Below are 17865 nucleotides of genomic sequence, written 5' to 3'. Positions count from 1 at the left end.
GGAGGTGTAAGTTGTGGTTCCAAAATAAAGTTCTTGTTATTCAGTCCCTGGGATAGAAAAGCTCTTATTGGATTAAAGGGAAGTGAGTTTTGTTGTTCCTTGGGGCTGATGGAAAAGGAACACCTGATATGTGTCTGTCTCCACCGCACAGACGCTGGCATAGTTCTGACATTCCCTGAGCGTGAGGAGGCTTGGTCCCTGTCCAGAAAGTATTTGTGATGTTTGGCTCTGGTAGGTGTGACTGGAAACCTTTTTTCTCAGCCACATTCTCTCGTGTGGCATAGCTCCCTGTCTGAACTTTGCCTTGTGGATAAAGGTGTCTAGTGGCTTTGTTGAAAACCAGGATACCAGGGGCCAGCATTGTGGCATAGCAGGTTAAGCCTCTGCCTGTGATGCTGCCATCCAATATGGGTACCGTTTCAAGAGCCGGCTGCTCCATATTTCATCCAGCTCCCTGCTAATGTGCCTTGGAAAGGAGCAAAAGATGGCCCAGGTGCTTGGGCCCCTGCGCCCCTGTGGGAGCCCTGGAAGAAGTTCCCAGCTCCTGGCTTTGGCCTGGTACACACAGTCCCTGGGGAGTGAACCAGCAGATGAAAGACCTCTCTCTGTAACTCTCTTTCAGAATAAATAAATATTTTTTAAAAAGAGATGTATTGGTTTATTTCAAAGCCAAAATGAGAGGGAGGGAGGGAGGGAGAGAGGGGGGGAGGGAGGGACAAAGGGAGAGAGAGAGATCTTTTATCCACTTGTTCACTCCCCAGATGGCTACAATAGCTGTGACTGGGCCAGGCCAGCAGGAACCTAGAGCTCCATTTGGGTCTCCCACGTGGGTGGCAGGGGCCCACGCACTTGGGCCATCTTCTGCTGCTTTCCACATGCCTTAACAGGGAGCTAGATCAGAAATGGAACAGCCAGGACTCAAACCCGCACCCATATGGGATGCTAGCATACAGGCGGCAGCTCAACCTAATGCACCATGACACCAACCCAGTATGTGCATTTTGAACGTGAGATGGTACTACACTTCTTATGAGTAATGTGTTTCCACCAAGTAGTAGAGGTTTGCTCAGCAGACAGCGGCAGTGCTGTTGTGGTTTCGTCTGTAACACCCAAGGAATGCCCGCCAGTGTTCTGATGGTTTCCTTTCTTTCACTGTTTTCTAGTCTCTGAAAGCCACTCGGAACTTCTCCATTTCAGATTGGAGCAAGAACTTTGAAGTGGTTTTCCAGGATGAAGAAGGTTAGTTTTGAAATTTCATATTCTTTTTAAACTCTGGTCCCTGTTTCCACCCTCTTTCATACTGTGTCTCTACAAAACAGCAAAAGCAACCCCCTCCTCACAACTCTCTTAAAAAAATCTCCCTGTTTTCAAGGGAGAAAGAAACCATGAGTCAAGAAAAAACCGGGGTAGTGTTTACCAGCCACGTGGCCTGGTGGAGACGGCAGTGCACAGAGACTGGACAGGAGGGCTCTAAGCATTTGGCTCAGAAGGGCAGAGTGACCTTTGCAGAACAAAGAAAAACGGCTGTTTCCTGGGATCTCTGATCTCCTGTGTTTCCAGGCCTGGAGGCATTTGCTTAGTGATCAGAATCCCTTTAATCCCACAAAGAGGCTTGGAATTTCCAAAAACGTTCACTGTTTCATTGAGTTGCAGTGGTGAAGCAAAGGCAGTGGAATGGGTGGAATGAGGACAGTATTGGATGATAACTACCAGACAAAAGTGATGAGAAAATAGGCCAGAGTCACTTTTTATTTTCGTTATACTTTTCAGCTCTGGACTGGGGAGGTCCTCGCCGGGAATGGTTTGAACTGATCTGCAAAGCACTGTTTGATACCACCAATCAGCTCTTCACCCGATTCAGTGACAACAACCAAGCATTAGTGAGTCTGTGACTGCCCCACAGCGGGTGAAAAGTGTGGACTATATTATAGTGGATATATCAATAAGGTTTGAAGGTGGGAAACTGCTCAGGGAGTCTGACACCCCAAGTTCTTACAGTGTGGGCCAGTCTAGTTGCATCCCTCTGTCTTGGACTCACTATTTCTTCTCTAAAATAAGAGAAAATACAGTAAGGTCAATGTTTGACTAGAGAGCAGCAGTGCAGTGGCCACTCTGTTGATTTTTATTGTAATAATTAAGCCACTTCCTCAAAATGTGCCTGAAGCCAATGATTTCTGCACTACATCTTTGACTAGGTAGAAGTCAGGAGTGGAGAAGGTCTTTATCTGAAAGAAGTTCTAGTTTAGGGAAAAGGCATCACATCCATGCTCAGCCGGGGACCACAAACTTCATACAGGATTTCTTCAACTTCTGAGTCCATCTTCACCCTTTATCCACTGGTCCCTATGAAGTACTCAATGGTGGCTGCCTATAGGCTAACATCATTTGGATGGGCCTTTTGATCCTCACATTGAAATTTTTGTTCCCTTAGCTTAGAGTTAAGGATGGAGGATCTTTCCAGAACTGGAGTTGAAGATAAGTGGCCCAGAGCCTTTCAGTGTCTTTCTTTTTGACAGGTTCATCCCAACCCTAATCGCCCTGCTCATCTGCGCCTGAAGATGTATGAATTTGCAGGGCGGCTGGTTGGCAAGTGTCTCTATGAGTCCTCTCTCGGAGGAGCCTACAAGCAGTTGGTCCGAGCCCGCTTCACCCGTTCTTTCTTGGCGCAAATCATAGGACTGCGTATGCATTACAAGGTAACATCTCAGATGTGCATTTCCTCCTAAGGTCCCCGGCTGTTAACTCTGTAATCTCTCCCCTTGAGCTGATTACTCTTAAGGTTAAAGGGATAAGTGATTCTACACAGTTAAAAAGTTTCATTTCTGGGCAAGGGCAGTCACTCATGTTCTGTTCTGTATCTTTCTACCCTCTCAGTACTTTGAAACAGATGACCCAGAATTCTACAAATCCAAAGTCTGCTTTATCCTCAACAATGATATGAGTGAGATGGAGCTGGTCTTTGCAGAAGAGAAATATAACAAATCAGGTCAATTGGATAAGGTGAGAAGGAGGACCAAAGCCTGTGGGTCCCGTGTTCCCCAGCTTCCTTCCAATGGAAATGTGGTATATTTTTTATATATTTTTTTTTATTTGACAGGTAGAGATATAGATAGTGAGAGAGACAGAAAGAAAGGTCTTCCTTCCATTGGTTCACCCCCCAAATGGCCGCTACGGCCGGCACTGCGCTGATCCGAAGCCAGGAACCATGTGCTTCTTCCTGGTCTCCCATGCGGTTGCAGGAGCCCAAGCTCCTGGGCCATCCTCCACTGCCCTCCCAGCCACAGCAGAGAGCTGGACTGGAAGAGGAGCAACCGGGACTAGAACCCGGCGCCCATGTGGGATGCTGGTGCCGCAGGCGGAGGATTAACCAAGTGAGCCACCACGCCAGCCCCAATGTGGTATATTTGTCTTGTTTATTAAGTACACTGGAAGGTGGCAAGTGTGCCAAAATAACTGAATTCCCATCTTATCCTATTTTACTTAATTATTTTATTTTTTAATATCTTTATCTATTTGAAAGGCAGAGAAGAATATCAGTTTTCCACCTGCTGGTTCACTCCCCCAAATACCTACTATAGCTAGGGCTGGGCCAGGCTGAAGCCAGGAGCCAAGAACTCAATCTGGGTCTCCCACATGGGTGGCAGGGACCCACGTACTTGAGCCATCACCTACTGTCTCCTAGGGTCTGTTTGCCGAAAGTTAGATTAGAAGTGGAACCAGGAATCTAACCCAGACCTTGTTCTATGATATGGTATGTGGATGTCCCAATCTGACTTAACCTCTATACCAAATGCTCGGCCCTTTTTAAATTAATTTAGTAACTGCATTTGGCTAGTGACTGCCATACTGGACAGTGTAACTGTAGGGCCTTGCATTCTGGTCTTTTATGAACTGAGTCGGGGCAAACACATGTGCTTATCCAGCCTGCTGTTTCTTCATCCCAATTGGATAAGAACTGAGTGATAATGAAGCAGCACTGCACAAGGAAGACTTGGAAGGGTGGCAGTGGCAACGCAGCAGCTTCCTGTGTGTTTTAAAACCATATTAGAAAGTATTGGTCAGAAGTTTCTGTGAGGCAAATGTGCTTCTGTTTACATTGTGGGGTAAATAACATCAGAAGATAATGATGAAAGTAGAGTCGCAGGAATACATAAACATACTAAAAACAAGAGAGCAATGATTGAGGACGTGTGACCATTGGTACTGCTCTGCTGAAAATCAGATATCCTTCTGAAAATTGTGGGTGTCCCAACCTCTGCCTTTGTGCACGTGGGGTCAGAGCCCGTCTTCCTGCCCCAGCACAGCAAGTAGTGCCAGTAGAATACTGGTCCAAGGGAGTGCTCGTTTTCACTGGGTTCAATATGAATCCTAAATGTGAATTGACTTCTTGGGCTACTAGAGGGAAATGCTTACATGAGAGAAATATCCAGAATTATGCCCATAGAAATATCCAGAATTATGCATAGGAACAGGAAGAAAGTCACATTTTGAATCCATTGAGAAGCCCTGCTATGGAGGAACATGCTGTTCCTGTTATGTTTTCATGATTTTAAAATCTGATTTTGTAATTTAATGGCGGCCTTCATTCACCTTTGGAGACAACCTTGGTCCCTATACGCATTTTTTCCAGTGTGGTAGTTTTATACTGCTTCAGGGATTCCTCAGAATTCCCTTAGGAATGGTCTGTTAGAAGATGCTGATTCTATTTGAGAGTCTGCAGCTTTTCAGCATTTTCTTTGCAGAGAGGAACATAAGGGGCCCAAATGGCTAGGTGACTAGCAGCAGGGCGGGGATTACAGTTCAGGATCTCCAAGTTTCTTTTTCTTTTTTTTTTTTTTTTTTGACAGGCAGAGTGGACAGTGAGAGAGAGAGAGAGACAGAGAGAAAGGTCTTCCTTTGCCGTTGGTTCACCCTCCAATGGCCGCTGAAGCCTGCACGCTGCGGCTGGCGCACCTTGCTGATCCGATGGCAGGAGCCAGGTACTTCTCCTGGTCTCCCATGGGGTGCAGGGCCCAAGCACTTGGGCCATCCTCCACTGCACTCCCTGGCCACAGCAGAGAGCTGGCCTGGAAGAGGGGCAACCGGGATAGAATCCGGCTCCCCGACCGGGACTAGAACCCAGTGTGCCGGCGCCGCAAGGCGGAGGATTAGCCTAGTGAGCCGCGGCGCCAGCCTAAGATCTCCAAGTTTCAAATCATGGCTGCTTTCCACTCACTCACATTGCAGATAGAACAATGTGCATGATCAACTGTCCAGTCTTGGAATTCCTAAGGCATAAGAAGACTTCTTTGTTACTTATCTGGCTTTGTTTATTCTCAGTTGGTTTAGAGATGAGATCAGTAGAGGTCTGGATTATAAAGTATCTTCCCGTAGGTCTGGATTATAAAGTATCTTCCCGTTGCACCTCCACTGGTTAACTGTGTCTGTGAAGACTTCATCCAGATCCCCACTTCAGGGATAGGAGCTGGTGGAGGCCGGTGTTGTGGTGCAGCATATAAAAAGTTGCCACTTGTGATGCCAGTATCCCATATGAGCTCCAATTCAAGTCCTGGCTGCTCCACTTTGGATCCAGCTCCCTGCTAATGTGCCTGGGAGTGCAGCGGACGATCATCCTGGTGCTTGGGCCCCTGCCATCCGTGTGGGAGACCTGAGTAGAGTTCCAGGCTCCTGGCTTCAGCCTGGCCCAGCCCTTGTAACCCACGTGGGAGACCCAGATGCAGTTCCTGGCTCCTGGCTTTGGTCTGAGGCAGTCCCAGCCATTGTGGCCATTTAGGGAATGAACTAGCAGGTGGAAGACCTCTTTCTGTGTCTCTCCATCTCTCTCTGTAACTCTGGCTTTCAAATTAATAAATGAATCATTATATATTAAGAAAAGAAATAGAAGTTAGTGGAATACAGCAATAGTGGCAGGAACCCTGAAGTGCAGGAACTAAGTGAAACCATGTGTGTCAATCAGATGAATGTCTAGCAAGGACTTTTTTTTTTTTTTTCAAGATTTCTTTATTTGGGGCTGGTGCTGTGGCGTAGTAGGCTAAACCTCTACCTGCAGTGCCTACATCCTATATGGGCACTGGTTCTAGTCCCAGCTACTCTTCTTCTGATCCAGCTCTCTGGTATGGCCTGGGAAAGCAGTGGAGGATGGCTCTGGTACTTGGGCCTCTACACCAGCATGGGAGATCCAGAGGAAGCTCCTGGTTAAATTTGAGAAGCAGAGTCACAGACAGAGAGGGAGAGACAGAGAGATAGGTCTCGCATCTGCTGGTTCACTCCCCAAATGGCTGTAATGGCTGGAGCTGGGCCAATCCGAAGCCAGGAGCCAGTAGCTTCCTCTAAGTCTCCATGCTGGTCAGGGACCCAAGCACTTGGGCCAGGTTCCACTGCTTTCCCAGGCCATCAGCAGGGAGCTGGATTGGAATTGGAACAGCTGGGACTCAAACTGATGCCCACATGGGATGCTGGTGCCACAGATGGAGGCTTAGCCTGGTATGCCACAGTGCCAGTCCCAGCAGGAACTTTTAACAGACACTGACAGATTCACTAATGCTGGGTTTGTGAATGTACCAAGCAGGTGTCAACTTAGAAACTTCATCCACGACCCCTCCTTGTCTCTTTGCCTCCTATTTCAGGTAGTAGAACTCATGACAGGTGGAGCTCAAACGCCAGTTACCAACACGAATAAAATCTTCTATTTAAATTTGCTGGCTCAGTACCGGCTGGCCAGTCAAGTGAAAGAGGAAGTGGAACATTTCCTAAAAGGTGGGATCCTATCTACTCTTGTATGTGTCTACATCCATGTTGTGAGAATGGCTTTAACTGGCTGCTTTGTTTCAGGCCTCAACGAGTTGGTCCCTGAAAACCTGTTGGCTATCTTTGATGAGAATGAACTGGAGGTAAGTGCTGTGCCTGTTGTCGGTGCACACCCCACCCCCAGAGCCAGCCGGTTGTCTTTCCTGTCATGAGATGCCACAGGAAAGCTCCTAATGCAAACGTTAGCTTCACCTTGTCATTCTTGCCATTCATTGACCCTTTCTTTAGCTTTTTACATTTAGAAAGTAGAAAATAGCTAATTATTTATGAAGATAAGTACTGTTCACTTAGTCATTAAGTATTATGGATAGCTATTGAGTTGTAAAGAATGTTGGTGTTGGGCACAGCCTTCCTGGATTCGTGAGTGCCTCCTGTGTGCTGTGCCTGCCCAGGCACTGAGGAGGTGGACAGTTTAGCCCTCGTGGAGCTAGCGAGGAGACAAATCACAAAATGTGGCCATATTGCAAAGTTTTAGGTCACAGCACTGTATATATTTACATATTGGTAGTAAATATATTCTTTTTTCAGATCCAGCAACAACAAAAGATGGTAAATACCCTTATTCTGTAATTATCAAAACTGGAGTCCATGTCAGATGTGGGCAGAAAATGCAGTTTGTTTTTACCTGCTGCTCACAGATGACGCAAAAGGCGCAAGTTGCTAGTTTAAAGCTCTCATAGCTTTTGTGAGGAGTGTGTTTTGCAAATTGTAGGGGAATAGTAGTTTTATATATAGGGGAAAAGTAGTTTCAGGTAGTCTTGAACCAGTCTCAGTAACTGAACTGGCTTCAAGAACAAGAATCAAACTGTTGTATACCTTCAGATATGAAATCCAAACAAAATGAATTCTCCACATCTCAGTCTAGTTGTTTCATTTTTAGATTTTAAGCAGCTTTATCGAGCTATAATTGCATACTGTCTCCAGAGTTTCTGATAGCCTGTCACGTAGCACTGTTAGTTTTGGGACTGAGGAATGGCTACTTGCTGATTTTGTTGTATTGTGGAGCAGAGCATTTGTACCAGTTTGCAGTAGTGAGTGGAAAGGAAGGAAGGACACAGTCTCTGACAGTTGTTCCACATCCTGCTCTAGGTTACGCATTGGCCTAGCAAGTTCTTCTTGAAGGAACCAAGACTCCTGAGGCATCCTTTGGGCTTTTCTTGTCTCTTGATTAGGACACATCATTCTTTATAGCCACTGGACAAGTCTGCTAAGTAACACGCTGGATCCTGAACCAAGTTTGGACATCAACAAGATGTCCAGGGCTCTGATGTCATTAATGTTCTCATGTTTTGGCATGCTTTTAAATTTATCTGATCAAGTAGGGGCAGAGCTAAGGGAAGGTGGTAAAAGTTCAATTCACAGATGAAGGAAGGATCCTGGAGAAAAGTAAAGGCCATCTGACAAATTCATAAACAGGACTGGGGTCTTCATTAGAGGGAACAGCTGGCCTTTTCTCCCCAGGCCAAGTTCAGAGCAGACTGCCCAGTAAATGCCTGGTTCTTTATTTGTCCTTTGTTTGAGTTAAAAAGAATCCTTAGTAGCAGTGCTTAGTTAGGGGTGCTCATCAGAGAAACCTGGGAATCTTTTCCAAGCTGCACAAGCTCATAACGGGTCCCTAGAGATTCTGATTCACTAGGTCTGGCATTGATAGGGCCACACGCATCTCTACTTGCATATTTTTATAAGGCTGTTTGATTATTTTCCTCCACACTGGCTTGGAATCATTGGTGTATTATAATTGATTTTCCTAAAGAGAGATTTTGCATTTTTCATATTAACATAGGTAATTTTGACCCTGTAGTGGGGTTTTGTCCCTCTGACTGTCCTCGTAACACCTGACCTTCTTCTCCAGCTGCTGATGTGTGGGACTGGAGACATCAGCGTGTCTGACTTCAAAGCCCATGCAGTGGTTGTGGGCGGCTCCTGGCATTTCAGGGAAAAGGTGAGCGGCCTTAGCTTCTTTCAGCTGGATTTATGCCAAGTTACAAGGAAGACGGTCAGAAGAAAAAGTCCAAGAGGACTCAAAGCAGTAGACATGTTGGCTGAGAACAAACGATGCGTGTGGGAAATACCAGTGGTTGTCCAGGCAGAGGAGAGCCCTGTTTCTTGGGGCTGTCATGCCGAGTGCCATGGGAGCAGGAAGTTGGACATGCAGAGAACGAGAGCCGATTGATGAGTGACGACTCTCCTGACCACAGGGCCTTGCGAACGCCTGGAGAGGGGTCAGCCCTCAACCTTCCTCCCCATGTCCGTGCAGGGCTGTACCTGCACTTCAGGGTGTCTGCTTCCTCTCCTGGGGGTCAGATATTAGGCAGCTGGGATTGGTGTGTGACTCTGACCCTGTGCTCTCCCTCCAGGTCATGAGGTGGTTTTGGACTGTGGTGTCCAGTCTGACCCAGGAGGAGTTGGCTCGGCTCCTTCAGTTCACAACAGGCTCCTCTCAGCTACCACCTGGGGGCTTCGCTGCACTCTGCCCCTCATTTCAGATCATCGCTGCTCCGACCCATAGCACGCTACCCACCGCACACACATGGTGGGTGTCTGGCCGCCCAGTGCATGCCCTTGCCAGTGTTCCTGGTGGTGTGAGTGAATCACTTCTCTGCTTGCCTTTTCAGCTTTAACCAGCTGTGCCTCCCGACGTATGACTCGTATGAAGAGGTGCACAGGATGCTGCAGCTGGCCATCAGCGAGGGCTGCGAGGGCTTCGGCATGCTCTGACTGCTCTGCCGCCCCCGCTCCGCTCCCACGCCCCCACGGCGCATGTTGCAGACTGCAGAACCGCGGACTCTGACACACACAACCATCAGCAAGAAGATGCCGCATGCTCCCCTGTGTCTGGAGTATTGTGTCACCTCCAAGGCTTGTTCTGACCTCGGCCCCTCCCTGCCCAAACCCACCGCAGGCCACTGTGGCATGGTACAGAGGCTGAGCTCCTCAGTCAGCCACGAGAAGAGGACCGTGCTGCTCTCATTTCATTTGGTCCTTCGAAGGTCTCAGGAGCTGGGACTGCCGCAGTAGCCGTGAGACGTGGACGGGCTCAGCTCTGTGAGGAAGCTGGTGTGCAGAGAGCCTTAAGTCCCCGCCTTGCCCCAGCTCCCTCTGCTGATGCTCCTCGGAGGTGTCCTTTTGGCCCTCACGACTTGACCAGACTAGTACTTGAGTCTCGTGGCTGGGAGAAGCCCAGATGGGAAGTGGCCCGTGTGAGCAATCTGGGTTAGACCCCCTGCACCATGGCAGGCACAGCCCATGGCACTGGACCGCTGCTAATGAGGACAGATGGTACAACATGATCTGTTCTTATGGTGTCACAACTGGAAAGGCACTTTCCCTGCAGGCATTTCTGGAAATGATCATTAATCCATAAAGGAGAACTCTCTAAGCTTTTTCTTGAAATTGAGCCAGTGAGAAAAAGTCAGAGTGAAGGCTAACTGTGTTGAGGCTCCAGTGCTGAGAGTGGTTCTTGCTTTGGGTTAGGGGCTTGTCTAGGCACACGGCTGCTAGAGGACTGCTTTTCCCTGAGTTTGTTCTTTGCACTGAGGTGTGGCTGAACCTGGCCACTGACCTCTGAGTCAGTCTGCTAAGAGCTGGGGTGTCTTTGGGCTTCTACTGAAGAAAATCTTGTAGCCAAGGATTGGCACAGTAAGAGTAGCATGCCCGCAATCCCTGGTTCTCTCTGCCTGGAGCACTGAGCAAGGAACAATGCCCGTGGGTCCCTGGGGTCAGGACACTGGGGACAGAGAGGAGAAGGGTTAGACAGTAAAAGCTTCGCTGTTCCTTGTGCCTCCCTTCGCTCCCTCCGTTACCGAGAAGGGGAGTGAGGGAGGGAGAGAACTATATTAAGTTCACTGTTGCTTGATGATGGAAGAGAACCTGCTGCTGTCTCATGGAAAATGACAACATCCTTGCTCATGATACTGTTTGAAAACAATTTCAACACTCAGAATCTCATCACCTTCCCTAACTTCTGTTAAGAAGGCTTTGCCGCAAGCTCCCATTCCCTGTGGGACATCAGCCCTGGGAATATTACAAGCCATCTTGATTGCCAAAACCAGCAAACACAGAGTCCGGAGGCAGGCAGGACTGTGGCAGTGCCTCGGCCTCCTCGAAGCATGTCTGAGCCCTCCTGGATCAGGGCCGTGAGGAACAAGCCCCTCGGAGTGCTGCGGCTCCTGCCTGACCTCTCTCCTGCACAGTGGTCGTCTGTCCTGTCCTGTCCTGGCGTGGGTGCTGACCTTACTTGTTCTTGGGGCCCAGGATCCAGCATCACAGCTCTACACCCCAGGATCCTCCATGCCACATGGTCACTGCTTTCCTCAGGGACCAGGACAAGGTGCTGCTGCTTGGCCAAATTTTTCCCATGGGATATGTACAGGAAAGTTTAATCCTCGCCGTGGGAAACATGACGCTGCCCCTCGGGCCCAGAGAGGGCGTCCCAGCTAGGGGCACGTGGGCTGGTTCTGCTGTTTTTGGCCATCATTTCTCTCTTGGATCCTGCATTCTCCCTTCCAGCGGCTCTCCAGAGACTGATGCTGGAGATGGAGTTGATTTTCTTGGCTAGATCTGTCACTTGAAGGCCTAGTCATAGCACTTCTCACAGCATCCTCGGCACCACTGCAGCCCACCTGGGCAGCTGCATCCCGTGGTGATCCTGAGACACCAGGGTCTTTGTTTAATGAAACCCTTTGGTACTGGTGTGACTTTCTGTTCTTCCAGTTCGTGGTCTCCCTCCCCTCACCCTCTCCTTTGTCCCTATCCCAACCCCCATTCCCCTCCCCCCAATTCAAAATATCTTTGCTGTTTTTGGCCTTTCCTTTTACCATTTTTTTTTCCCCTAATTCTGCTTTGGTACTAGCCAGTGTGAAGAAAAGGTACAATATGTTAGAAGGCATGGGGGTGTTATTTCTTGGGCAGTGTTCATGTTTCTTATTTTGGCCAGTTCTTTAATTTATGTCCTTGTGGCCCAGGTACTTTGTGTGTGTCGGGGAAGTTGGGGCTGCCCTCCCAGCCTTTTAGTGTCTTAGAAGGAGACCAGGCATCAGGTGAGCACCAAGGGGAATGTTGGCATGTTTTCAGAAACCCAGCAGAGACCAAGCCCGGCTGCAATTCATCAGGCCAGGTGCAAGGGCCAGATGGTTACAGCTGACGATGTAAATATTTTGTACAGTAAGTAAATAAATGTCTAAAAGAACTTCAGAGCCAGTGTCTGCTGTTAAGTGGAAATTCAGGACTTAAACTGAAGATGGGGAAGGAAAAGAGTTAGCTATGTTTTTGAACTTCTCCAGTAATTTCTCTGAAATCGGGAGTGGTTGGCTCCAAGTGGACGGAAACCTCGGCCTTTCTGTGGAGCTTGCCCTTTCACCTTTCCCCGAGCGCTCAAGGGCCAGGCAGGCCCACTGCCCTCAGTCTGCCTGGCAGCCATCGAGTGGGACATGCACTTGTGCTCCGCTCCCAGAGAAGAAACCAGTTTGGCAAGAGCTGAGGGTGTGTGTGCTCATAAATATTCTCTTATCACACGAGAAGTTCAGTATAAAAATTGGGAAATAAGAAAATGTCCAAAGGAAGTCAGTCACCTCCCTTCCAAAAGTACCACTGTTAACACTTGACCTTCGTGGAATCCCACAAAACCTGCCCAACAAACCCCTGCCCTCCTGCAGGAGCTCTAGTGATGGCAAACAAAATACCGCTGCTAAAAAGTCCGGGTGGCAGATGTGCCAGCACAGCCGGAGGTGAGCCTGGCAGAGAGAAGCAGGCCTCTGACTGGGGCCTAGAAGTCCACGGACTCTGGCTTTCTACCGGAAGTGATCATGGTGAGGCTCTGGTTCTCACTCTGGGTAATCAGAGTCTCCCTTGGAATTTTTTAAAAGCAGATTGTTAGTCCCACCCCTCCTGACCTACTGAATTGGAATTTTAGGTTGAAAACTCCATTTTGAAAGAACATGCATTCTACTCTCACCCCCTCACGCTCCTGAGTGACATGAGAAGTCTTAAAAAGGAAAACAGAGGTCCATCCTTGTGTGTGGGTATTTACAGCCCTGCATCTTTTGTCCTTGCTGCTCTTGGGGTTTGGAGTGAGTCGCTGTGTCCACCGTTGAGCAGTTTCAGCTCTATCATGACTCTCGGGACTGCTCGGAGCATTCCTGAATTGACACCGTAAAAACTGGCTCCAGCCTCTTGTGCTGTCACCCCCGAGCCGTGGCAGGCAGGGCTCTCAGCTTCTGTGCAGCCACTGGTAGGCCACAGTGGAGGTCCTCCTCAAGTGGCTTGAATCAGCATTTCTTACCTCTCCTTTGGCTTCGTTTAGGTCCTCAAGCATAACGGACTGCTCCAGATAGCCTGTCGTTTGTACAAAAAAGATAACACGAGTCCAAGCATGTCTCACTTAGAAGCAATTATAGAGCCGGCTCCGCGGCTCACTAGGCTAATCCTCCGCCTTGCGGCGCCGGCACACCGGGTTCTAGTCCCAGTCGGGGCGCCGGATTCTGTCCCGGTTGCCCCTCTTCCAGTCCAGCTCTCTGCTGTGGCCAGGGAGTGCAGTGGAGGATGGCCCAGGTGCTTGGGCCCTGCACCCCATGGGAGACCAGGAAAAGCACCTGGCTCCTGCCATCGGATCAGCGCGGTGCGCCGGCGCAGCGCGCTGGCCGCGACGGCCATTGGAGGGTGAACCAACGGCAAAAGGAAGACCTTTCTCTCTGTCTCTCTCTCTCACTGTCCACTCTGCCTGTCAAAAAAAAAAAAAAAAAAAAAAAGCAATTATAAAGGACACAGGTGTGACTACCATTCAAGGAAGAAATCAGATAGCACGTCCTGCAGAGCAGACACCCGTTCCTGTAGAGGTAAGCTTTATCCTGACTTCAGTGATTCTTTCAACAATCCCCTTTTCATTTTTTGTTATTATTATTTTTGACAGGCAGAGTGGACAGTGAGAGACAGAGAGAAAGGTCTTCCTTTTACCATTGGTTCACCTTCCAGTGGCCGCTGCGGCCGGCGCACCACGCTGATCCGAAGCCAGGAGTCAGGTGCTTCCTCCTGGTCTCCCATGGGGTGCAGGGCCCAAGCACTTGGGCCATCCTCCACTGCACTCCCTGGCCACAGCAGAGAGCTGGCCTGGAAGAGGGGCAACCGGGACAGAATCCGGTGCCCTGACCGGGACTAGAACCCGGTGTGCCAGCGCTGCAGGCAGAGGATTAGCCTAGTGAGCTGCGGCGCCGGCCCAGCGATCCCCTTTTCAAATAGTCGGTCCCAAAAGTCAGCCCAAATGGTCAATTTCCCTGTAGTAATACCAGACCTACAATTGATAGAAAGTCTTCTGAGATGTCCCATGAGAACATAGTCCAGATTCCTGATGCTGAATCCAATTATTCATGTGCTCAGACTGCAAAGTTTCTCTTTCTGTAAAGATTTTTTTTTAAAGATTTATTTTATTTATTTGAAAGAGTTACAGGAGAGGCAGAGACAGAGAGAGAGGTCCTCCATCTAGTGGTTCACTCCCCAGATGGCTGCAACAGCTAGAGCTACGCCGATCCGAAGCCAGGAGCCAGGAGCTTCCCCCAGGTCTCCCACGTGGGTGCAGGGGCCCAAAGACTTGGGCCGTCCTCCACTGCCTTCCCAGGCCACAGCAGAGAGCTGGATGGAAAGAGGAGCAGCCAGGACCAGAGCCTATATGGGATGCTGGTGCCTCAGGCAAGAGCTTTAACCTGTTGCACCACAGCACTGGCCCCTCTTTCTGTAAAGATTTGCCCCAGATCATCTAAACTTGAATCTACTTCACTTTTACACCTGTAGCAGGCTTTATGGGCCGATCTAAATATGATCATGATTCTCCGGTGGCCATCAGAAGACCCTGGAGTGTCGCGTAAGTATTGTAGTATTGGAAATGCCTCCACTGAATTGTCTCCGACACTGTGGAATGGGCCAGTGCTTCTAATTCGGATTTCCGGGGTGCTCTTGATATGTGTGTGTCCGAGTGATTTTGTCTAGTGTTAGCATATACTCTGCTATTAATCCTCACCCACCTGCCACAGATTGTGTGTTTTAATTTTGCGTACATTTATCTAAGAACACTTTGTCTTAGTGAAGTCAGGTGTGGTCTCTACGGGATGCTTGGTGAGGAGGTGGTGGAAGACGCAGGCTGTATGCAGAAGTCAGGAATGGCAGCTGCAGGAGTTTTTTTTTTTAATGATACCCAAGGTGGCTTCAGCAGAGTTGTTCAGGTTGTCAACAGCAGGCGGCAGCGGCAGCGGCAGCTTCTTAACGCACAGGGTGCTAATGATGACATACTCAGAGCAGGCATCAGACACACCAGCCAGAGCCACAGCTGCCAGCCACCTTGAGAGAGCAGACTGGCCCCCCATCTAGTTGCCCTCACACTTTATCCAGCGGGAGGCCTGTGGACGTGGGTGCTGCTTCCTTGGAGCAGCCAGGAAGCAGCCACCATGGCCTTGGTAGTCTGGTGGCCATAAGCACCTTAGGCAAGGTTGGGCTGGCAAACCAGGGAAATTTCTGAGTGAGCAGGGTCTTAGGACCGTGTCTTTTAGGGAAGACTGGGAAGAAGTCAGTGTTGGACTGTACAAGAAGGTAGGAGAGGACACAATTCCTCGTGTCGGCTGCATATCCTGATGGCAGGAACCCAGTTGCATCCTGTGTTTCTGACTGGAGCCCTGGGCCTGACACCCCCTGCGGAGCAGGCGTCTCCCGTTTCTCCAGGAAGATGCCCTGGGACAGTCTGCGTCAGTGTCATTGTGCAGGACGAGGTCCTCGAAGGGTAGGGAGCCAGAGTGATGAGCTCGAGGACTGTCATTTTTCACTCCTGTCGTTCAACCTGGAGTGAGACAGTCTTCTTCAGTATCAGTTTCCTGACCTGCAAAATGGTGCTGTTAACTACCTGAGAAAATCAGCTGGTAACGTGGAGTCCACGGGAAGTGCTTCTCACATACAGGATGGGTGATGACATACCGACCCTGGCTTCCGGCCCTGGTAGTTTCCGCAACAGGAGACCGTGGATCTGGGGCAGTTTCGGGTGGCAGAGTGGGGATGTATGTGGACTGTGATAGCTTGTTTCCCACCGTGGCATGGCTGGGCTGGAGCATGAGTATTCAGTACACCTCGCCCTAACAAGACGACCCCAAGTTAGAAGAAACCTCTTCCCCTTCTTGTGTGACTCCAAAGACCAGAGAAGGTGCATCTGAGACCTGTTCTGTAGGAGGCAGCCTAGTGATAGACTGGTGACCTTGATTTTCCTCAGTTCATCTGGCTACTGAATCATCATAGCTGTCCTTTGGTGTTTGTTTGTTTGTTTGTTTGTTTTTTGAGCTCTTTCTGTGTGGCAGGAGTGTTAATGTGCATTGTCTCAGTCACAGTGACTGCAGGGTAGGTGTGTCTTCTGCATTTTACACAAGGTACCATCCATCGCTGCCAAGGTTCCTTAGCTGGTGAGTGCTGGGGCTGCACTCGAGTGTGGGTCTGTTTGATGTCAAAGCCCCAGCTCCGCATTTCTGGTTTGTCTCTAGCAGATTAGTTTAGACTAAGAAACAGCCCAGGCACTGGGCCACCAGGGCTCGCTGACTCTGCCTCACGTTCCTGGGTGGCGCTGTGACAGCTGATCGCTTCATCCCGTGGTTAATCATCAGTCCCTGTGGATTCGGGATTTATGGGGAGAAGGTCCCGTGCATCCAGGGTAGACAGCTTTTAGGAGGTACAGCTATTAGTAGCAGCTTTAAAATCTTTTGCATGAAGAAAGTACTATAGGATACAAGCTAATGGCTTGAAGTGACATCCAAGTTTACAAGAATACAAGCTCCCTTGAGGATATAACTGAAGGAAAAAAACCTGAAGTTTTAATACCCCTACTTTGGCGGAGAATCCGTAGGTCACGTGCAAATACAGCAATTAGGATGAAGTCAGACTTGCTGCACAATACCCTGATGTTTATCTCTGGTAACCAAGTCTGCAGAAAAAAGACTCATTTGAATAAATCTTTTGTCTGTAAACTCTCCTTACATGAAACAGCACTGTTTGGCATAAGCCAAATTCCTGGCAGATATCTCACAGGGCATGCAGACATTTTCAAGAATGCCAGAGTTAGAGGGAAACACACAATCCAAAGGAGACTGTCTGTGTTGAAGTTGTAAGCACAGTGTCTTCTCTGGAGGGGGGAGCAGCACCTCGGAGATGAAGTCACTGTTTGTACACCCCCCCCCCCCCATCTGCGTTAGGGGCTGGCCCGGGAAAGAATCCCAATCGTCCTGTTCCTTGCAGACCTACAGCTTTCCCTCTGCGCTCAGAACTCCCACTGCGAGGAGTTGCCAGGACATTCCTGCTTGCCCATGAGCAGAGTCAGGGATATGAGAGTGTTCACAAGCCAGCTGGAGAGCCTTTGATGGCTTTTATGTTATGTTGCAAACAAAATGTGGTACTGTGTAAGAGGAAGGTTATGTGGGTGTCATTAAGCCCTACTCCAAGTTGCTATTTCACTTCCTATAAATGGACCTTCCCCGCCACCAGAACCTGGTGTTTCTGTTCCATTACTAGGTTTAGGGCCCCCTTTGCCCTCTAGTTCTGTGCTTCTCGTGTTTCCGCCAACATCTCCTGTGCTGTGGATGTTGTGCAAGGAGTTCGGGACACCCAAGATGGAATATGATCCCTGGGGCTGGCGTTGTGGCGCAGTCGGTGGGTTAAACTGCCATCCCGTCCGAGCGCCAGCTCAAGTCCTGGCTGCTCCACTTCCGGTCCAGCTCCCTGCTGAAGTGCCTTCGAAAGCAATGGAAGATGGCCCAAGTGCTTGGACCTCTGCCACCATGTGGGAGACCCAGATCCTGGGAGTGCCAGGCTGCTGGCTTTGGCCAGTGAGTTGGAGAGGGAGCCGGCGGATGGAAGATTTCTTTGTCTCCCTCCCTTCCTCTGTCTCTCTGTAGCTCTGCCTTTCAAATAAATCTTTTAACAAAGAATGTGATGGCTGCCTCTCAGCAGCTCACAGCCCCGTGGGGAGAGGCAGAGGGACAATCTGTTTTCCCTGGCATTTCCTTTCCCTGACACTTGGGCACCCAAACCCATTATCACCGT

General features: G+C 49.3%; 1 protein-coding gene across 7 annotated transcripts in view; it reads left to right on the top strand.

Moving 5' to 3' along the window:
- AREL1 (apoptosis resistant E3 ubiquitin protein ligase 1) overlaps positions 1 to 12000 on the top strand; it is a 58130-nt gene extending 46130 nt beyond the window's left edge. For all 7 annotated transcript variants that reach the window (XM_070065271.2, XM_008272047.5, XM_008272049.5 and 4 more), the window contains exons 12-20: positions 1164 to 1239; positions 1771 to 1880; positions 2517 to 2696; positions 2875 to 3000; positions 6627 to 6756; positions 6832 to 6890; positions 8660 to 8749; positions 9165 to 9340; positions 9423 to 12000. In XM_070065271.2, coding sequence (XP_069921372.2) covers positions 1164 to 1239; positions 1771 to 1880; positions 2517 to 2696; positions 2875 to 3000; positions 6627 to 6756; positions 6832 to 6890; positions 8660 to 8749; positions 9165 to 9340; positions 9423 to 9525 — 1050 coding nt within the window. In that variant the 3' untranslated portion in view covers positions 9526 to 12000. The remainder of the gene's footprint in view (positions 1 to 1163; positions 1240 to 1770; positions 1881 to 2516; positions 2697 to 2874; positions 3001 to 6626; positions 6757 to 6831; positions 6891 to 8659; positions 8750 to 9164; positions 9341 to 9422) is intronic.
- The last annotated feature ends 5865 nt before the right edge of the window (positions 12001 to 17865 follow it).

Source organism: Oryctolagus cuniculus, chromosome 20 (assembly GCF_051225735.1).
Source record: "Oryctolagus cuniculus isolate XC-2025 breed Fujian yellow rabbit chromosome 20, ASM5122573v1, whole genome shotgun sequence".
In the NCBI taxonomy this organism is placed as follows: domain Eukaryota; kingdom Metazoa; phylum Chordata; class Mammalia; order Lagomorpha; family Leporidae; genus Oryctolagus; species Oryctolagus cuniculus.
This window is presented reverse-complemented; position numbering and strand designations above follow the sequence as displayed.